Source organism: Mercurialis annua, linkage group LG8 (genome assembly GCF_937616625.2).
Source record: "Mercurialis annua linkage group LG8, ddMerAnnu1.2, whole genome shotgun sequence".
NCBI classification, from domain to species: Eukaryota; Viridiplantae; Streptophyta; class Magnoliopsida; order Malpighiales; family Euphorbiaceae; genus Mercurialis; species Mercurialis annua.
The window spans coordinates 12,066,452-12,080,759 of NC_065577.1; the positions used below are offsets into that span (position 1 = coordinate 12,066,452).

The following is a 14,308-nucleotide window of genomic DNA, read 5'->3' on the forward strand; positions in this document are numbered from 1 at the left end:
TTTTTAAATATATATGAATTTTATTTTATTATAATATAATTAATTATTTAATTTTAAAATTAGTTTTATTTACCAAAAAATACCAAACCTATACATTTTGTGTCAGCTATAACCAAACCTTATTTAAATATTTCAGCTATCATGCCAGCCAATTGCTTAGTTGGCGGTGACGTGGACGACACGGTGTTAGAAAAACCGGTTCGATTCAAAAATGGCTAAAAAAGAAACAGAACATATAAGGTTTGGCTAAATCTGGTGATTTTTAAAAGTTTGGCTGTAATTGACACAAGACGTATAAGTTTGGCATTTTTTGGTGATTAAGCCAATTTTAAAATATGATTTAACCAATTAACCCCCAAAATTAAAATATCAACAAATTATCCCTAATTTTTTAATATACACAAAAAAATTATTTTTTTTTATTTTTTTTAAATGTAGACCTGCGGGTCTATTCCTTTAAATAAGCAGTCTATTCAATGATTATTTTTATGTTTATGTGTGTATAGTTGAATTATGAGCACTGTCGTATGTTTGTTGTGTATATTACTCCCAGATTGTTCGTCGGAAGACGAACAATTGGGTCTCAAACGGCGGCGGTGTCAAAGAACCGACGACTGGAATTTTTTTAAAAAATAAGATGAATATAACATTTTTTGTTTTTAATAGAATTTAAATTAATTATATATCCATCAAATATGTAAAAAAAAATTATTAGAATTATTTAAATTTAGTAAAAAAATAAATTAATTTTAATTAGCGTTAAATAAAAATATTATTTTTTAAATATATATGAATTTTATTATAATATAATTAATTATTTAATTATTTAATTTTAAAATTAGTTTTATTTACCAAAAAATACCAAACCTATGCATTTTGTGTCAGCTATAACCAAACCTTATTTAAATATTTCAGCTATCATGCCAGCCAATTGCTTAGTTGGCGATGACGTGGACGACACGGTGTTAGAAAAACCGGTTCGATTCAAAAATGGCTAAAAAAGAAACAGAACATATAAGGTTTGGCTAAATCTGGTGATTTTTAAAAGTTTGGCTGTACTTGACACAAGACGTATAAGTTTGGCATTTTTTGGTGATTAAGCCAATTTTAAAATATGATTTAACCAATTAACCCCCAAAATTAAAATATCAACAAATTAACCCTAATTTTTTAATATACACAAAAAAAATTAATTTTTTTTATTTTTTTTTAAATGTAGACCTGCGGGTCTATTCTTCCAGACCCGCGGGTCACAGATCCTCGCCGGAGGATCTGTAAATCCTTATGAGGATCTGTTTACAGATCCTCAGGCGAGGGTCTGTTGACTGATCCTCGCCTGAGGATTTACAGATCGTCCGGCGAGGGTCTGTTTACAGATCCTCCGGCGAGGATCTGTCAAGAACAACTCCGACGAGGAGGCTCCTCCTCCTCGCCGTAACGGGAAAAAATAAAAAAAATTAACAAAAAGTCTAAAAATACCCTTAAATTAATTAGGGATTAATTGTGATTTATTAGATTTTAATTGTGACTAGTTAGGGTTTAATTGAGATTAATTAGGATAAAATTATTAATTAAAAACGCACTCTCCAATTAAGGTGTCACATCAGTATAAGGGGTTTTTGAGCCGGTTTTGAAAAGTTCAGGGTAAAAGTGATCCGGTTTTCCAGTTTTAAACGTTTTTGATATTTTGACGCAAGTTCGAGGGTGAAAGTGATCCTTTGTTCGGCCATTATTATATGAGTTACATGAATTATAAAAATGAAAGGTTAAAGTGTTTTTTTTTCATTTTCATTTTTTTAAAATTCAATTAAAAATCTCAACATAATGAATATAATTAAAACAAGAGATTGAAATAAAAATATTTGAATAAAAATCTGAAATTATTAGGAACACAAACCTTCGAATCAAAATTTTGAAGGTTTAAGTCTTAAAATAACTCTAAGGACTAAAACGAAATTAACCTAAGACAAAATATTTGTGAATATAAGAATAATGAAAAACTAGATACAATGAGATGTCATTATACAGTGGAGGATTCTTTGATATAAAACAAGAGTTGTAGTTGCATTGGGCAAAAACCACGTCGGAAAAGGATTTAACCATTTTAGGTTCACAGAGGAATCTAAGCAGATTCACCAAAAATGTCAGGCAGCACACTCCATGGAACTCGGCAGAAATGCGATGCAGTCTGTATTCCTGCCGAGTTCCTCAACGTTGCCAAGTTCCTAGAACTCGACAACTTTAGGGAATTCGGCACTTTTGTGCATTCTTTCCAAATTCCACGATTCCGCTCCACAACGCTCCACTTCACTCCAAACGCATAAACCTGCAAAACAAACATATTTCTAAGTAAACTATCTTCAAAAATGTACATTTATACTTTATCAAATACTCAAAAAATTTATATGAAATATGCGTATCAACAATATATTAAAGACAATTAATAATTATAAAACAATTGCGATTAATATTATTATTTATAGAATATAAATATATTAGACTCTTTTAAATAATTAGATAACATATAAATTAATATGTATGTATATTATAGTGTGCATCTAGGAGTTATAAATATAATATATTATACGATTAATTGCAAATTAAATCACAAACTTTACCCTGATTTGCAATTACAACACAAACTTTAAAACTTAACAATGCGAGTAACTAACTTTCATTATTTTGGTAAATTGGTACACCGAGCTAAAACAATACGAACGTGGACATTGTAATATTCAGTCACGTGTTGTTACATGATTGGTCGGTTGTACCAATTTTACAAAAAAAAAAGTTGGTTACTTTTTTTTATTAATAATGATTGTATTAAAGGCTACAAGAAGTGCAAAAAAAACTAAGGTAAAAGCTTTCGCATAAAAAGTGGAACACAAGAAACACATTAAAGGTTACGACTTAAAGCTAAGGAGAAACTAGAAGTTCGAGAACAAAATACAACGAGGATTCCTGTAAAAATCCAATTCTGAATAAGCAAAGTTCTTATTACTAAACTTGAAAAACCAAACTGCCTTTGCGAAGCTGTTAAATATTAAATAATCCTTATTCGAAGCTTCATTCTGAAAGATTCTTCTATTTCTGCTTTTCCAAATTTCCCAAACGACTAGCATCCAAGCAACTTGCCATAGATTCCTATGTGGCCCTCTAGGAACAATATCATACTACTAACACATGAAATCGGCGAAAGATGATGGAAAAATCCAAGCTATATCCAACCTTTGTAAAATACCACACTATATACTTCTCGCATAACTGCAATGAGTAAAAATATGTGCTTGTGTTTCAACAACTCCACAAAGCGAGCACATAGAATTATCCATTATAATAATAGAACGGATAGCCAAAAAATGAAGCGAAGGAACTCTATCATGTGATGCAAGCCAAATAAAAAAACTTAACTCGTAGAGGAGCTAATGAATACCTAATGCTTTTGAAAGGATTAAAAAAATCACTCCCATCCGCCATTTGCTGATTCTCTTCTCCAACGTCATCCTAAAACATATCAGCTCCTTCCATTCCAGCAACCAAATCTAACCCTGAAACAGTAGCAGAAAAAGAACTAGAAACAGCAGCATTAAACCTAGTTAAAGTAGTGGCAGAAGTTCGACTTTCATCAGCATCAAAATCCTAAATTTCAGCAGTAACAGAAGCTCGATTTCCAGCAGCAGCAGAAGACCAACTTACAGCAACAATAGATGCCCGATTTCCAGCAACATCAGAAAACTTGTTAACAGCGGTCACAAAAACACTTCCACGCTCAGCATTTGAATGACCCACAACACATGCTCCCATAAAAGTCCTCAGTTTGTTGAAGGAGGATGAACTGAAAACCCCAGTGTTTGATTTCCATCTCACTTCGTCTAAAGTTTGATTCAGAGACCCAAAAACAGTTTGCAAATCCGCAAACAATAACAGCTCATACCCCTTAATCTCCGTCTCCATCTCCAATTATCATCTCATATCTCTTTAATTGTTGCTTTCTTTTGGTTCGAAGGATTATGTAGCCGAGGAAAAAGCAACGAATGGGACCATTCCCCGACCAATTATCAATACAAAAAGAAATACTATCCCCATCTCCCACAACATAATTGACGTTTTTAATAAAAACACGCCAAATATCAATGTCATTGCAGCAAAGATTTCTAATGTCTTTCCAAATAAAAGATAATTTCCTTACATCGCTATTCAAAAGAAAAGTCCAATCAATAATGGAAGAACAACTAGAAATAATTTCAAACCAAGTAGAGCCTTCATTGTTCATTCTCATTTTTCAAATCCACTTAAACAATAAATTCTGATTTCTTGAACGGAGATTAGTAATGCCCAAACCCCCTTTGTTAAAATCTTGACAAATAACATTCCAAGAAACCTTACATAAAACTCTACAATTCACATCCCCTTTCCACAAAAAATCTCACCATATACGACTCTAGTTGATTTTGAACTATTCCAGACATAATAAAAAAAGACATGAAATAAACTGGAATACTAAACAAAACTGATATGATAAGGACTAACCTTTCTGCCGGAGATAATAAAGTACCCTTCCAAAGAGCTAGACGCTTCTTAAAGAGTTCCTCAATAAAATTCGTATTGTAATTGCAAATTACACTAAAGTTTATGATTTAATTTGCAATTAACCCTATTTTATATTATAGTACGCGTCTTGGAGTTATAAAAATAATATTTAATTGATTTTAAATTATAGATGAAATTATATTTTATTGGCTTGAAATGGTACAGTTAACTTAAAAAGGGGCAATTACTCAAATTTTTACTTGGTCAACTAGCCTAAAAATGACAATTACTCTCATAATTTATGCGTCCATTGTTACCCCATTCATTTTGAAAGTGTTGCATAATTCTAAGAAGTTGGTGATATGCTCATAAGGATCATCACTTGGCAACCCATTGAATGCAAGGTTGTGAGTAATCTTTTGGATGAACGGCGACTTGATTTCAAAATTATATGCTTTGACATGAGGTCTACAAATTCATTAAGAGATGGTAGCATGTAGAGACCTATCTTCTTCCATTGTTTCGAGTTCGAATGTGTCAAAATTCAACTCAAAAGTTTTTTATTCGATAGAATAGTCGATACTCTGAAGTGCCCTTTGTGCGGAGACTCGCTCTTTTTGTTGTTTATTAAGTTTCTTACAAGTCTTTTTGATTTCGGGATTAAAAGGAATAATTCCTTGTCTCTTAAACTTTGCATAAACTAATGAGCAACACAGGACCTAAATACCAAAAACATAAAAACACCAAAGTGAAAACTGAAAATAAAAATATAAAATAAAAGATGTTCAAAGCAACAATTAATTAAGTTGTATTGATAAGAATATCAATTCCCTGGCAACGGCGCCAAAAACTTGATGCTCAAAATCGCAAGTGTACGATGTCGATAAAACAAGTAATAAAGTGATAAGAAAAAGTCGATCCTTAGGGAATTGAATCTAGCACTAAAATAATTATTTAAAAATTATTTGAACTAACAAAAATAAGGTGTGAGTGATTTTTAATTAAGACTAATAAAAACAGCAAATAAATTAGAGAATAATTAATAATAGGGTTAATTCCTAAAAAAATCACAAACTTTACACGAAGTTTCATTTTAATCATGACCTTTAAAAGTTGTCATTTAAAGGCACGAACTTTCATTTTATTTCAAATCTATCACCAAAGTAAAATTCAGTGTATTTTATCTGACTAAAAATTCCTAATCCTAGATACTCTAATTGAAAGATAATAAAATTTGATGTTGATTAATAACTTGGGTCTTTTATTAATGGTTTAGTGAAGAATTTAGTCAATAAAAATATACTGAAATGATGAATTTGAAACAATATGAAAGTTCGTGTCTTTAAATGACAACTTTTAAAGGTCATGATTAAAATGAAACTTCGTGTAAAGTTCGTGATTTTTTTAGGAATTAACCCTTAATAGTAACAAACAACTCAAAATATTGCTTTCGTATGGATTATCGATACCTTGCAAATCTAACTTATATCAATCAATTTTAATTGTTACATGCAATGGAGGATGGATCGAAGATACTAGCTCAATATTCCTATCTTATTACTAGCCTATTAACTATAAATCAATTACTCTGAATTACTCTTTTGTCACGATTACAGAATAATAGAAAATAATTACAATCATAATTAACACATTATCGATTAGATATCCGCATAGACAACACAACGCAAATATAATGGTCAGATAATATTTTTAATTATACATTGGTTATCTCTTCCGATTAAATTGCTTAAGTCCTCTTCTCACAATTTAATCTAAGTTCATGTGATTGTTGATCAAGTAATCACAAGAATTATACTCAATAACGAAGGATTGCATTAACAAAGAAATATTAAAGATTAGTTTTCAAATTTTAAACCTACCATCCATACTACTCACAATTTTTCAAGTCAACTAATTTAGCTAGACATACTTGATTTAATTAAGCAATTAATAATAATATGTTGGATCTATTTAAACAATTAATAAAATAATTAGATAAATTGTTCAAACAGTTTATGTAAATTGGAACGAAACTACCAATGAAGATAGTATAGTTGAGTTGGGGACTAGGTCGCTCTCTTTAAGACGTTTCACGGCTTTATCCAAAGGTGCAAGACAGCCTATCAACTACGTCGTCCTCAGTATAAAACAGCCACTCGAATATTAATCAATGAACACTGCACTGTGTACCACCGTTTGAAGTACACCCCAATATTGCTCAAGAATTATTTTAACTCAAAGGAAACTCTGTGTTTTCTTTTAACTCAGAGAATGCTCTGATTTTCTTTTAACTCAGAGAATACTCTGGTTTTTGGTGTGTCCATTAAATGAGAAAGAATGCTTCATTTATTGGAGGAGAGGAAGAGAACAACAACTTAAATACCCAAAAATATGAAATTCATTTACATATAATAAGTGGCCATTATTATATGAGTTACATGAATTATAAAAAGGGTTAATTTCTAAAAAAATCACGAACTTTACACGAAGTTTCATTTTAATCATGAACTTTAAAAGTTGTCATTTAAAGGCACGAACTTTCATTTTGTTTCAAATCTATCGCCAAAGTAAAATCCGATATATTTTATCGAACCAAAAATTTCTAATCCTATATACTCTAACTAAAAGATAATAAGATGTAATGTCGATTTATAATTTGGGTCTTTCATTAATGGTTTATTGAAGAATTTAGTCAACAAAAATACACTGAAATGATAGATTTGAAACAAAATGAAAGTTCGTGCTTTTAAATGGCAACTTTTAAAGGTCATGATTAAAATGAAACTTCGTGTAAAGTTCGTGATTTTTTTAAGAATTAACCCTTATAAAAATAAAAGGTTAAAGTGTTTTTTTCATTTTCATTTTTTTAAAATTCAATAAAAAAAAATCTCAACATAATGAACATAATTAAAATAAGAGAATGAAATAAAAATAATTGAATAAAAACCTTATTCGGAACACAAGCCTTAAAATCAAAATTTCAAAGGTTTAAGTCTTGAAATAACTCTAAGTACTAAAACGAAATTAACCTAAGATAAAATATTTGTGAATATAAGAATAATGAAAAACTAGATACAATATATAATCTTGAGATGTCTTTATATAGTGGAGGATTTCTTGATATAAAATAAGAGTTGTAGTTGCATTCGGCAAAAACCGCGTCGGAAAAGGATTCCAACATTTTAGGTTTACAGAGGAATTTGAGCGGATTCACCAAAAATGTCAGGCGGCACACTCCATGAAACTCGGCAGAAATGCGATGCAGTCTGTATTCCTGTCGAGTTCCTCAACGTTGCCAAGTTCCTAGAACTCGATAACTTTAGGGAATTCGGCACTTTTGTGCCGTTTTCTTCAATTCTTTCCAAATTCCACGATTCTGTTCCACAACGCTCCGCTTCACTCCAAACGCATAAACTTGCATAACAAACATATTTCCAAATATACTATCTTCAAATATATACATTTATACTTTATCAAATATTCGAAAATTTTATATAAAATATGCGTATCAACAATATATTAAAGACAATTAATAATTATAAACAATTGCAATTAATATTATTATTTATGGAATATAAATATATTATATAAATTAATACGTATGTATATTATAGTGTGCATCTAGGAGTTATAAATATAATATATTATAAGGTTAATTGTAAATTAAATTCCAAATTTTACCCTGATTTTCAATTACAACATGAACTTTAAAACTTAACAGTACGAGTAACTAACTTTCATTGTTTTGATAAATTGGTACACCGAGTTAAAACAATATTAACGTGGACATTGTAATATCCAGCCACGTGTTATTATATGATTGGTTGGTGTACCAATTAACCAAAAAATGAAAGTTGGTTATTTTTTTATGAATAATGATTATATTAAAGGCCACAAGAAGTGGCAAAAAAAACAAAGCTAAAACTTTCGCACAAAATTGGAACATAAGGAACACATTAAAGGCTACGACTTAAAGGTAAGGAGAAACTAGAAGTTCGAGAACAAAATACAACGAGGATTCTTGTAAAAATCCAATTCCGAATAAGCAAAGTTCCTATTACTAAACTTAAGAAACCAAACTGCCTTTGCAAAGCAGTTAAAAATTAAATAATCCTTATTCGAAGCTTCATTCTGAAAGATTCTTCTATTTCTGCTTTTCCAAATTTCCCAAACGACTAGCATCCAAGCAATTTGCCATAGATTCCTATGTGGCCCTCTAGGAACAATATCATACCACTGACACATGAAATCGGCGAAAGATGATGGAAAAATCCAAGCTATATCCAACCTTTGTAAAATACCACACTATATACTTCTCGCATAACTGCAATGAATAAAAATATGTGCTTGTGTTTCAACAACTCCACAAAGCGAGCACATAGAATTATCCATTATAATAATAGAACGGATAGCCAAAAAATGAAGCGAAGGAACTCTATCATGTGATGCAAGACAAATAAAAAAACTTAACTCGTAGAGGAGCTAATGAATACCAAATGCTTTTGAAAGGATTAATCCGCCATTTGTTGATTCTCTTCTCCAACGTCATCCTGAAACAGATCAGCTCCTTCCATTCCAGCAACCGAATTTAACCCTGAAACAATAGCAGAAAAAGAACTAGAAACAACAGCATTAAACCTAGTTAAAGTAGTGGCAGAGTTTCGACTTTCATCACCAGCAGAATCCCAAATTTCAGCAACAACAAAAGCTCGATTTCCAGCAGCAGCAGAAGACCAACTTGCAGTAGCAACAGATGCCCGATTTCCAGTAGCATCACCTGTGAGCAGTTGCAGAAAACCTGTTGACAGAGGTCACAAAAACACTTCCACGCTCATCATTTGAATGACCCACAACACCTGCTCCCATAACATTCCTCAGCTTGTTGAAGGAGGATGAACTGAAAACCCCAGTGTTTAATTTCCATCTCGCTTCGTCTCGCCGCCCTAAAGTTTGATTCAGAGACCCAAAAACAGTTGCAAATCCGCAAAAAATAACAACTCATACCCCTTAATATCTGTCTCCATCTCCAATTATCACCCCATATCCTAATCTTGGTATGGAAGTTATGCATGAACCGAATCCATTCGGTTTCTAAAAAGGATTACTAATCCTTAACTTTTCGAGGAATCCTTTTTAATTGTTGCTTTCTTTAGGTCCGAAAGATTATGTAGCCGAGGAAAAAGCAACGACATGGAACCATTCGCCGACCAATTATCGATCCAAAAAAAATACTATCCCTATCTCCCACAACATAATTGACGTTGTTAATAAAAACACGCCAAATATCAATGTCATTGCAGCAAAGATTTCTAATGTCTTTCCAAATAAAAGATAATTTCCTTACATCCCCATTCAAAAGAAAATTCCAATCAATAATAGAAGAACAACTAGAAATAATTTCAAACCAAGTAGAGCCTTCATTGTTCATTCTCATTTTCCAAATCCGCTTAAACAATAAATTTTGATTTCTTGAACGGAGATTAGTAATGCCCAAACTCTCTTTGTTAAAATCTTGACAAATATCATTTCAAGAAACCTTACATAAAACTCTAGAATTCACATCCCCTTTCCACAAAAATCTCACCATAACGACTCTAGTTGATTTCGAACTATTTCAGACATACTAAACAAAGACATAAAATAAATTGGAATACTAAACAAAACTGATTTAATGAGGACTAACCTTATTGCCGGAGATAGTAAAATACCCTTCCAAAGAGCCAAACGCTTTTAAAGAGTTGCACAACAAAATTCGTATTGTAATTGCAAATTACACTAATTTATGATTTAATTTGCAATTAACCCTATGTTATATTATAGTACGCGTCTTGGAGTTATAAAAAATTATATTTAATTGATTTTAAATTATGGATGAACATATATTTTATTGGCTTGAAATGGTACAATTAACTTAAAAAAGAGCACTTATTCAAATTTTTACTTGATCAATTAGCCTAAAAATGACAATTACTCTCATAAATTTATGCTTTCAACTTAATTTTTTAATTTCTCATAAATATTTTTATATATATTTTTCTTTGATTTTGGTGACCTTATAATTATTTTAAAACATAATAATTTTTTATCCAATGTCCACTGCTAACAAAGAAGCGATGCAGAGGTGCAATAATAAAAGCAGTATAAATAGCCGGATAGCCGTATTGTCTTCCCAAATCATAATGGCGTCCGAGAAAGAAGCTGCTCTTGCTGCTGCTCCATCTGATTCTCCTACCATGTAAACCCTAAATTTTCTATTATAACTCTTTAACATTTTATCTTTAAATTACTGCAAACCCTAGTTAGCTTCTTAAATCTGATCTTTTCTGTGAGTTTTCCTTTTGAAATTACTCAAAATATTGTCATTTTTGCCACGGATTTCACTTCTTTCAATTGAATTTGTTTGTGCTCGAAGGATTTACTGTCTTCTTTGTATTTCTTTTTAAGCTACATTTAGAAATATTTTGATGGTAATCTTGTATTTTAAGTTTTGATGGATAGATTGTTTGTTTGATTTTTATTGGCATGCAGATTTGACAAGATTATCAACAAGGAAATCCCGTCCACTGTTGTTTTCGAGGATGACAAGGTTATTACATGCTGTTTTTGGCTTTGAACATATGTTTCTTAGTATGACGTTTTCTTTCGTTCACCACTTCCTTTGTGTATGAGCTATATTTGTTCTCACTTGTTGATTTGGATTGATTAAATTTTGTTGGCCGTTAGCCTACTTTTGGGTCGCTTTATAAATGAAATAGTCTCATTTAGCATAGAGCATTTGAAGCACTTTTTGGATTAGAAAAGTATTTGAATTGTAGTCTCACTCGGCTATTAGAGATGAAATACATAGATTACGATTAATCTACTTGAATATAGAAGAAGTGATTGGTTTGCGTTGATGTTAGATCTCATAACTTCAAAACTAAAACTTGATTGCATAATTTATACTCTGTTAAAATTTCAATAGTTATAAAAGGGCCTCTTTTCTGATGTTGACCGTGTATTTTGCTGATTCATATCAACTCCAAACTAACTCCATATCTCGGCTCTTCGTTTATCATGTATCTGATTAGGAAGGTTTCCTTAATTGCCTTTGCTATATGATTTACATTTCTTGTACATTTTTTCCTCTTTCAGGTCCTTGCGTTTAGGGATATATCTCCTCAGGCTCCAACACACATTCTAATCATTCCCAAAGTCAGGGATGGTTTAACTGGACTGTCGAAGGTATTTCATTGTTTCTATAATTTTCTTACCTTCTTGGAATATCAGTGGCTACAAATTTTAAAACTTCTCGCATGATTCAGCTGCTCCTTTAGTCGATATAATTGCTTTCGGTTACTTTTAAATATCGAGGAAAGAGATTGATTTTAATAATTTATAGTAAGGACTATAGTTGTGTTGTTTCCTTTGTTACCCAATGGGTGAGTTGCTCAAGGAGAGAAACTGGACCTTGAGCAATTTTTTTTGAATCAATCAGTGATTGGTAAACTTATTATCTTAACAATAGCAAAACAATGATATTTAGAAGGAAGAACAAGGGGAATGAACGGAAATAAAAGAATGTGCTAACAAAGACACGAACAGTAAACAAGAATTTCAGATGTGAGTATTAAGTATTGAAACTTTTAGATATGATATTATTTTTTAATTTCAGTTTTTGTATTTTTTTTTTTCAGTTTTGATTTAAGGTCTAGAAGAATGAGAGATGTGAATGTAAAATTAAGTGTTTGAAAGATAACTAGCTGATTTATTACAAAGAGGAATATCATGATAGCATGAACAAAAAAATAATGACTTGAAACTAGAAAATTAAATAACTTAAAAGGATAGATCTAATTTGATTAGAGCTGAAGCCTGATAGAGATGATGTGACCTCACAAAGAAAAGTGCGACCCAACACTTGATGAGGTTTCTTTGCTGAGGACTGTTCTCATTCAGATTTTGAAATAAGATAAAATCAATCAAATACTTTCTAGGTAACTATACTTTCAAGTTATGTCATAAAGGATACTAAACATTAATTTACTTTTTTAAGGTCATCAAACTTCAATCTTTGTTTCATAAAAGTTTTTCCGACCTTATTTTGCTTATATGGCCATCTAATTTAAGAAAATTCTTGATAATTTTCAAATTAGTTATGTGAAGAATCTAAGAAAATTAGATTGATCATAAGCGGCCTCAACAATAATGTTTATGCTACATTAGAAAGAAAATCCTAATTTTAAAGAAAAGAATAAATACAGTCAAAGTCTAATGGTCTCTGTAAAATAAGTAATATTTAGTCGAAGATAACTAAAACAAAACACATAATGATAATACTATTATCGGGCTTAATAACAAGTGAACCCTGTCCAAATAACATTAAGAAATATCTGCTCCACAAAACAAGGATGTGCATATTGATATATTTGCAAAATTCATAGCTTGCATTTCAAATTACTTGAATCCATAATTTTATAATTTGGAATCTAGCTTGAATCTGACTTATCGATTGCCATCAAAATTGAAATATTTTGTTATTCGAATTGCACTTGGATTATATTGTCAAGGCTAGGAATAATACTTGCCTTTATGACATGTTCATTGAGTATGATTCAGTGTTTGTTTTTTTTGTAATCTCCTTAGCTTTTGTTCCTGTCGTTAGACCTGCATCAATTTGTAAAAGATTGCTTGAAATCCTTGCAAAAGACGATGTGATACTTGATTTTACATCACTCCGTAATCTCTGCCTGAGACTCTTAGACATTATTCGCATTGTTGGCTACTTTTACTATTTTTACTTATTGGGTGTTTGTCTGTCAGGCTGAAGATAGGCATATTGATATTCTTGGTCGCCTGCTTTACACTGCCAAACTTGTAGCTAAGCAGGAAGGACTTGAAGATGGTTATAGGATCGTGATCAATGATGGTCCAAGCGGATGTATGTATTGTTATATTTACTTATACTTAATACATCAAGTAGCATAAATTTATTTGAGTGATTATTTATTTTACGTTGCAGGTCAATCTGTTTATCACATTCACGTCCACCTCCTTGGGGGTCGTCAAATGAACTGGCCTCCAGGCTAAGATGTCATTTCGTTGATCATCGCCAGATTTTCGGTTTGATTTAACCTGCCATCTAAATAATGTACTAGAGTGAGGAACCATTTATGAGACGAAAATACTGTTCTGATATAAAACAAATAACTTTATGATTATGAATGCGAGAGTTCTAGTGTTAACTCTATTTTACATCATAATTCCACCATAGCAGCTCATAGCCGGATTGGGATTCCCTCATGTTAACATGAGGGATCATGTTTATTAAATCTACACTACTCATTACAAAATGAATGGTGTAGATTAAAAATGTCCAAATTTAGTTCAATTAATCTACACCATTCATTTTATAATGAATGGTGTAGATTAGTGAACATGACCCATCATGTTCATTTGAACACAAGGGAATCCAAATCCCTCATACCCAGTGTAGAATCGAAGCAGTAATTCTTCATAAAAGAACATATTGGATTTAAAAAAATCTTTGAACTAAGGGAAATACGGTGGAATATTTTTGTGAGAAAATTACGGAATAATTAAGAATGCGGCAATTCTTTTCCCAAATACCAACACAATGGAATCTTTTCTCTTCTACCATATGAGTTTTACATTAAATAGCATAGGTGGCAAAATTATTACATTTTTTACCCATTTCTTCCCAATTTTTCATCTCCTCTGTCGCACATACAATCCCACCTCAACACCACTACCTGATTCCGATGAATCATTGGTAGCT

At 31.4% G+C, this 14,308-nt stretch overlaps 1 protein-coding gene across 1 annotated transcript; it reads left to right on the forward strand.

Moving 5' to 3' along the window:
* Positions 1-10,604: 10,604 nt before the first annotated feature.
* LOC126659711 (14 kDa zinc-binding protein) lies at positions 10,605-13,754 on the forward strand. The gene is made up of 5 exons (XM_050353047.1): positions 10,605-10,765; positions 11,059-11,116; positions 11,665-11,754; positions 13,333-13,450; positions 13,532-13,754. Exons 1-5 carry the CDS (start codon positions 10,620-10,622, stop codon positions 13,597-13,599), a joined length of 480 nt encoding a protein of 159 aa, XP_050209004.1. The 5' UTR covers positions 10,605-10,619; the 3' UTR covers positions 13,600-13,754.
* The last annotated feature ends 554 nt before the right edge of the window (positions 13,755-14,308 follow it).

What these genes read in the sequence shown, in the direction of transcription:
- LOC126659711 (XM_050353047.1), top strand. Translation starts at nt 10,620, where the DNA reads ATGTCCACTGCTAACAAAGAAGCGATGCAGAGGTGCAATAATAAAAGC. An exon ending in CCATCTGATTCTCCTACCAT is followed by an intron (nt 10,766 to 11,058) that starts GTAAACCCTAAA and finishes ATTGGCATGCAG; the next exon opens with ATTTGACAAGATTATCAACA. An exon ending in GTTTAACTGGACTGTCGAAG is followed by an intron (nt 11,755 to 13,332) that starts GTATTTCATTGT and finishes TTTGTCTGTCAG; the next exon opens with GCTGAAGATAGGCATATTGA.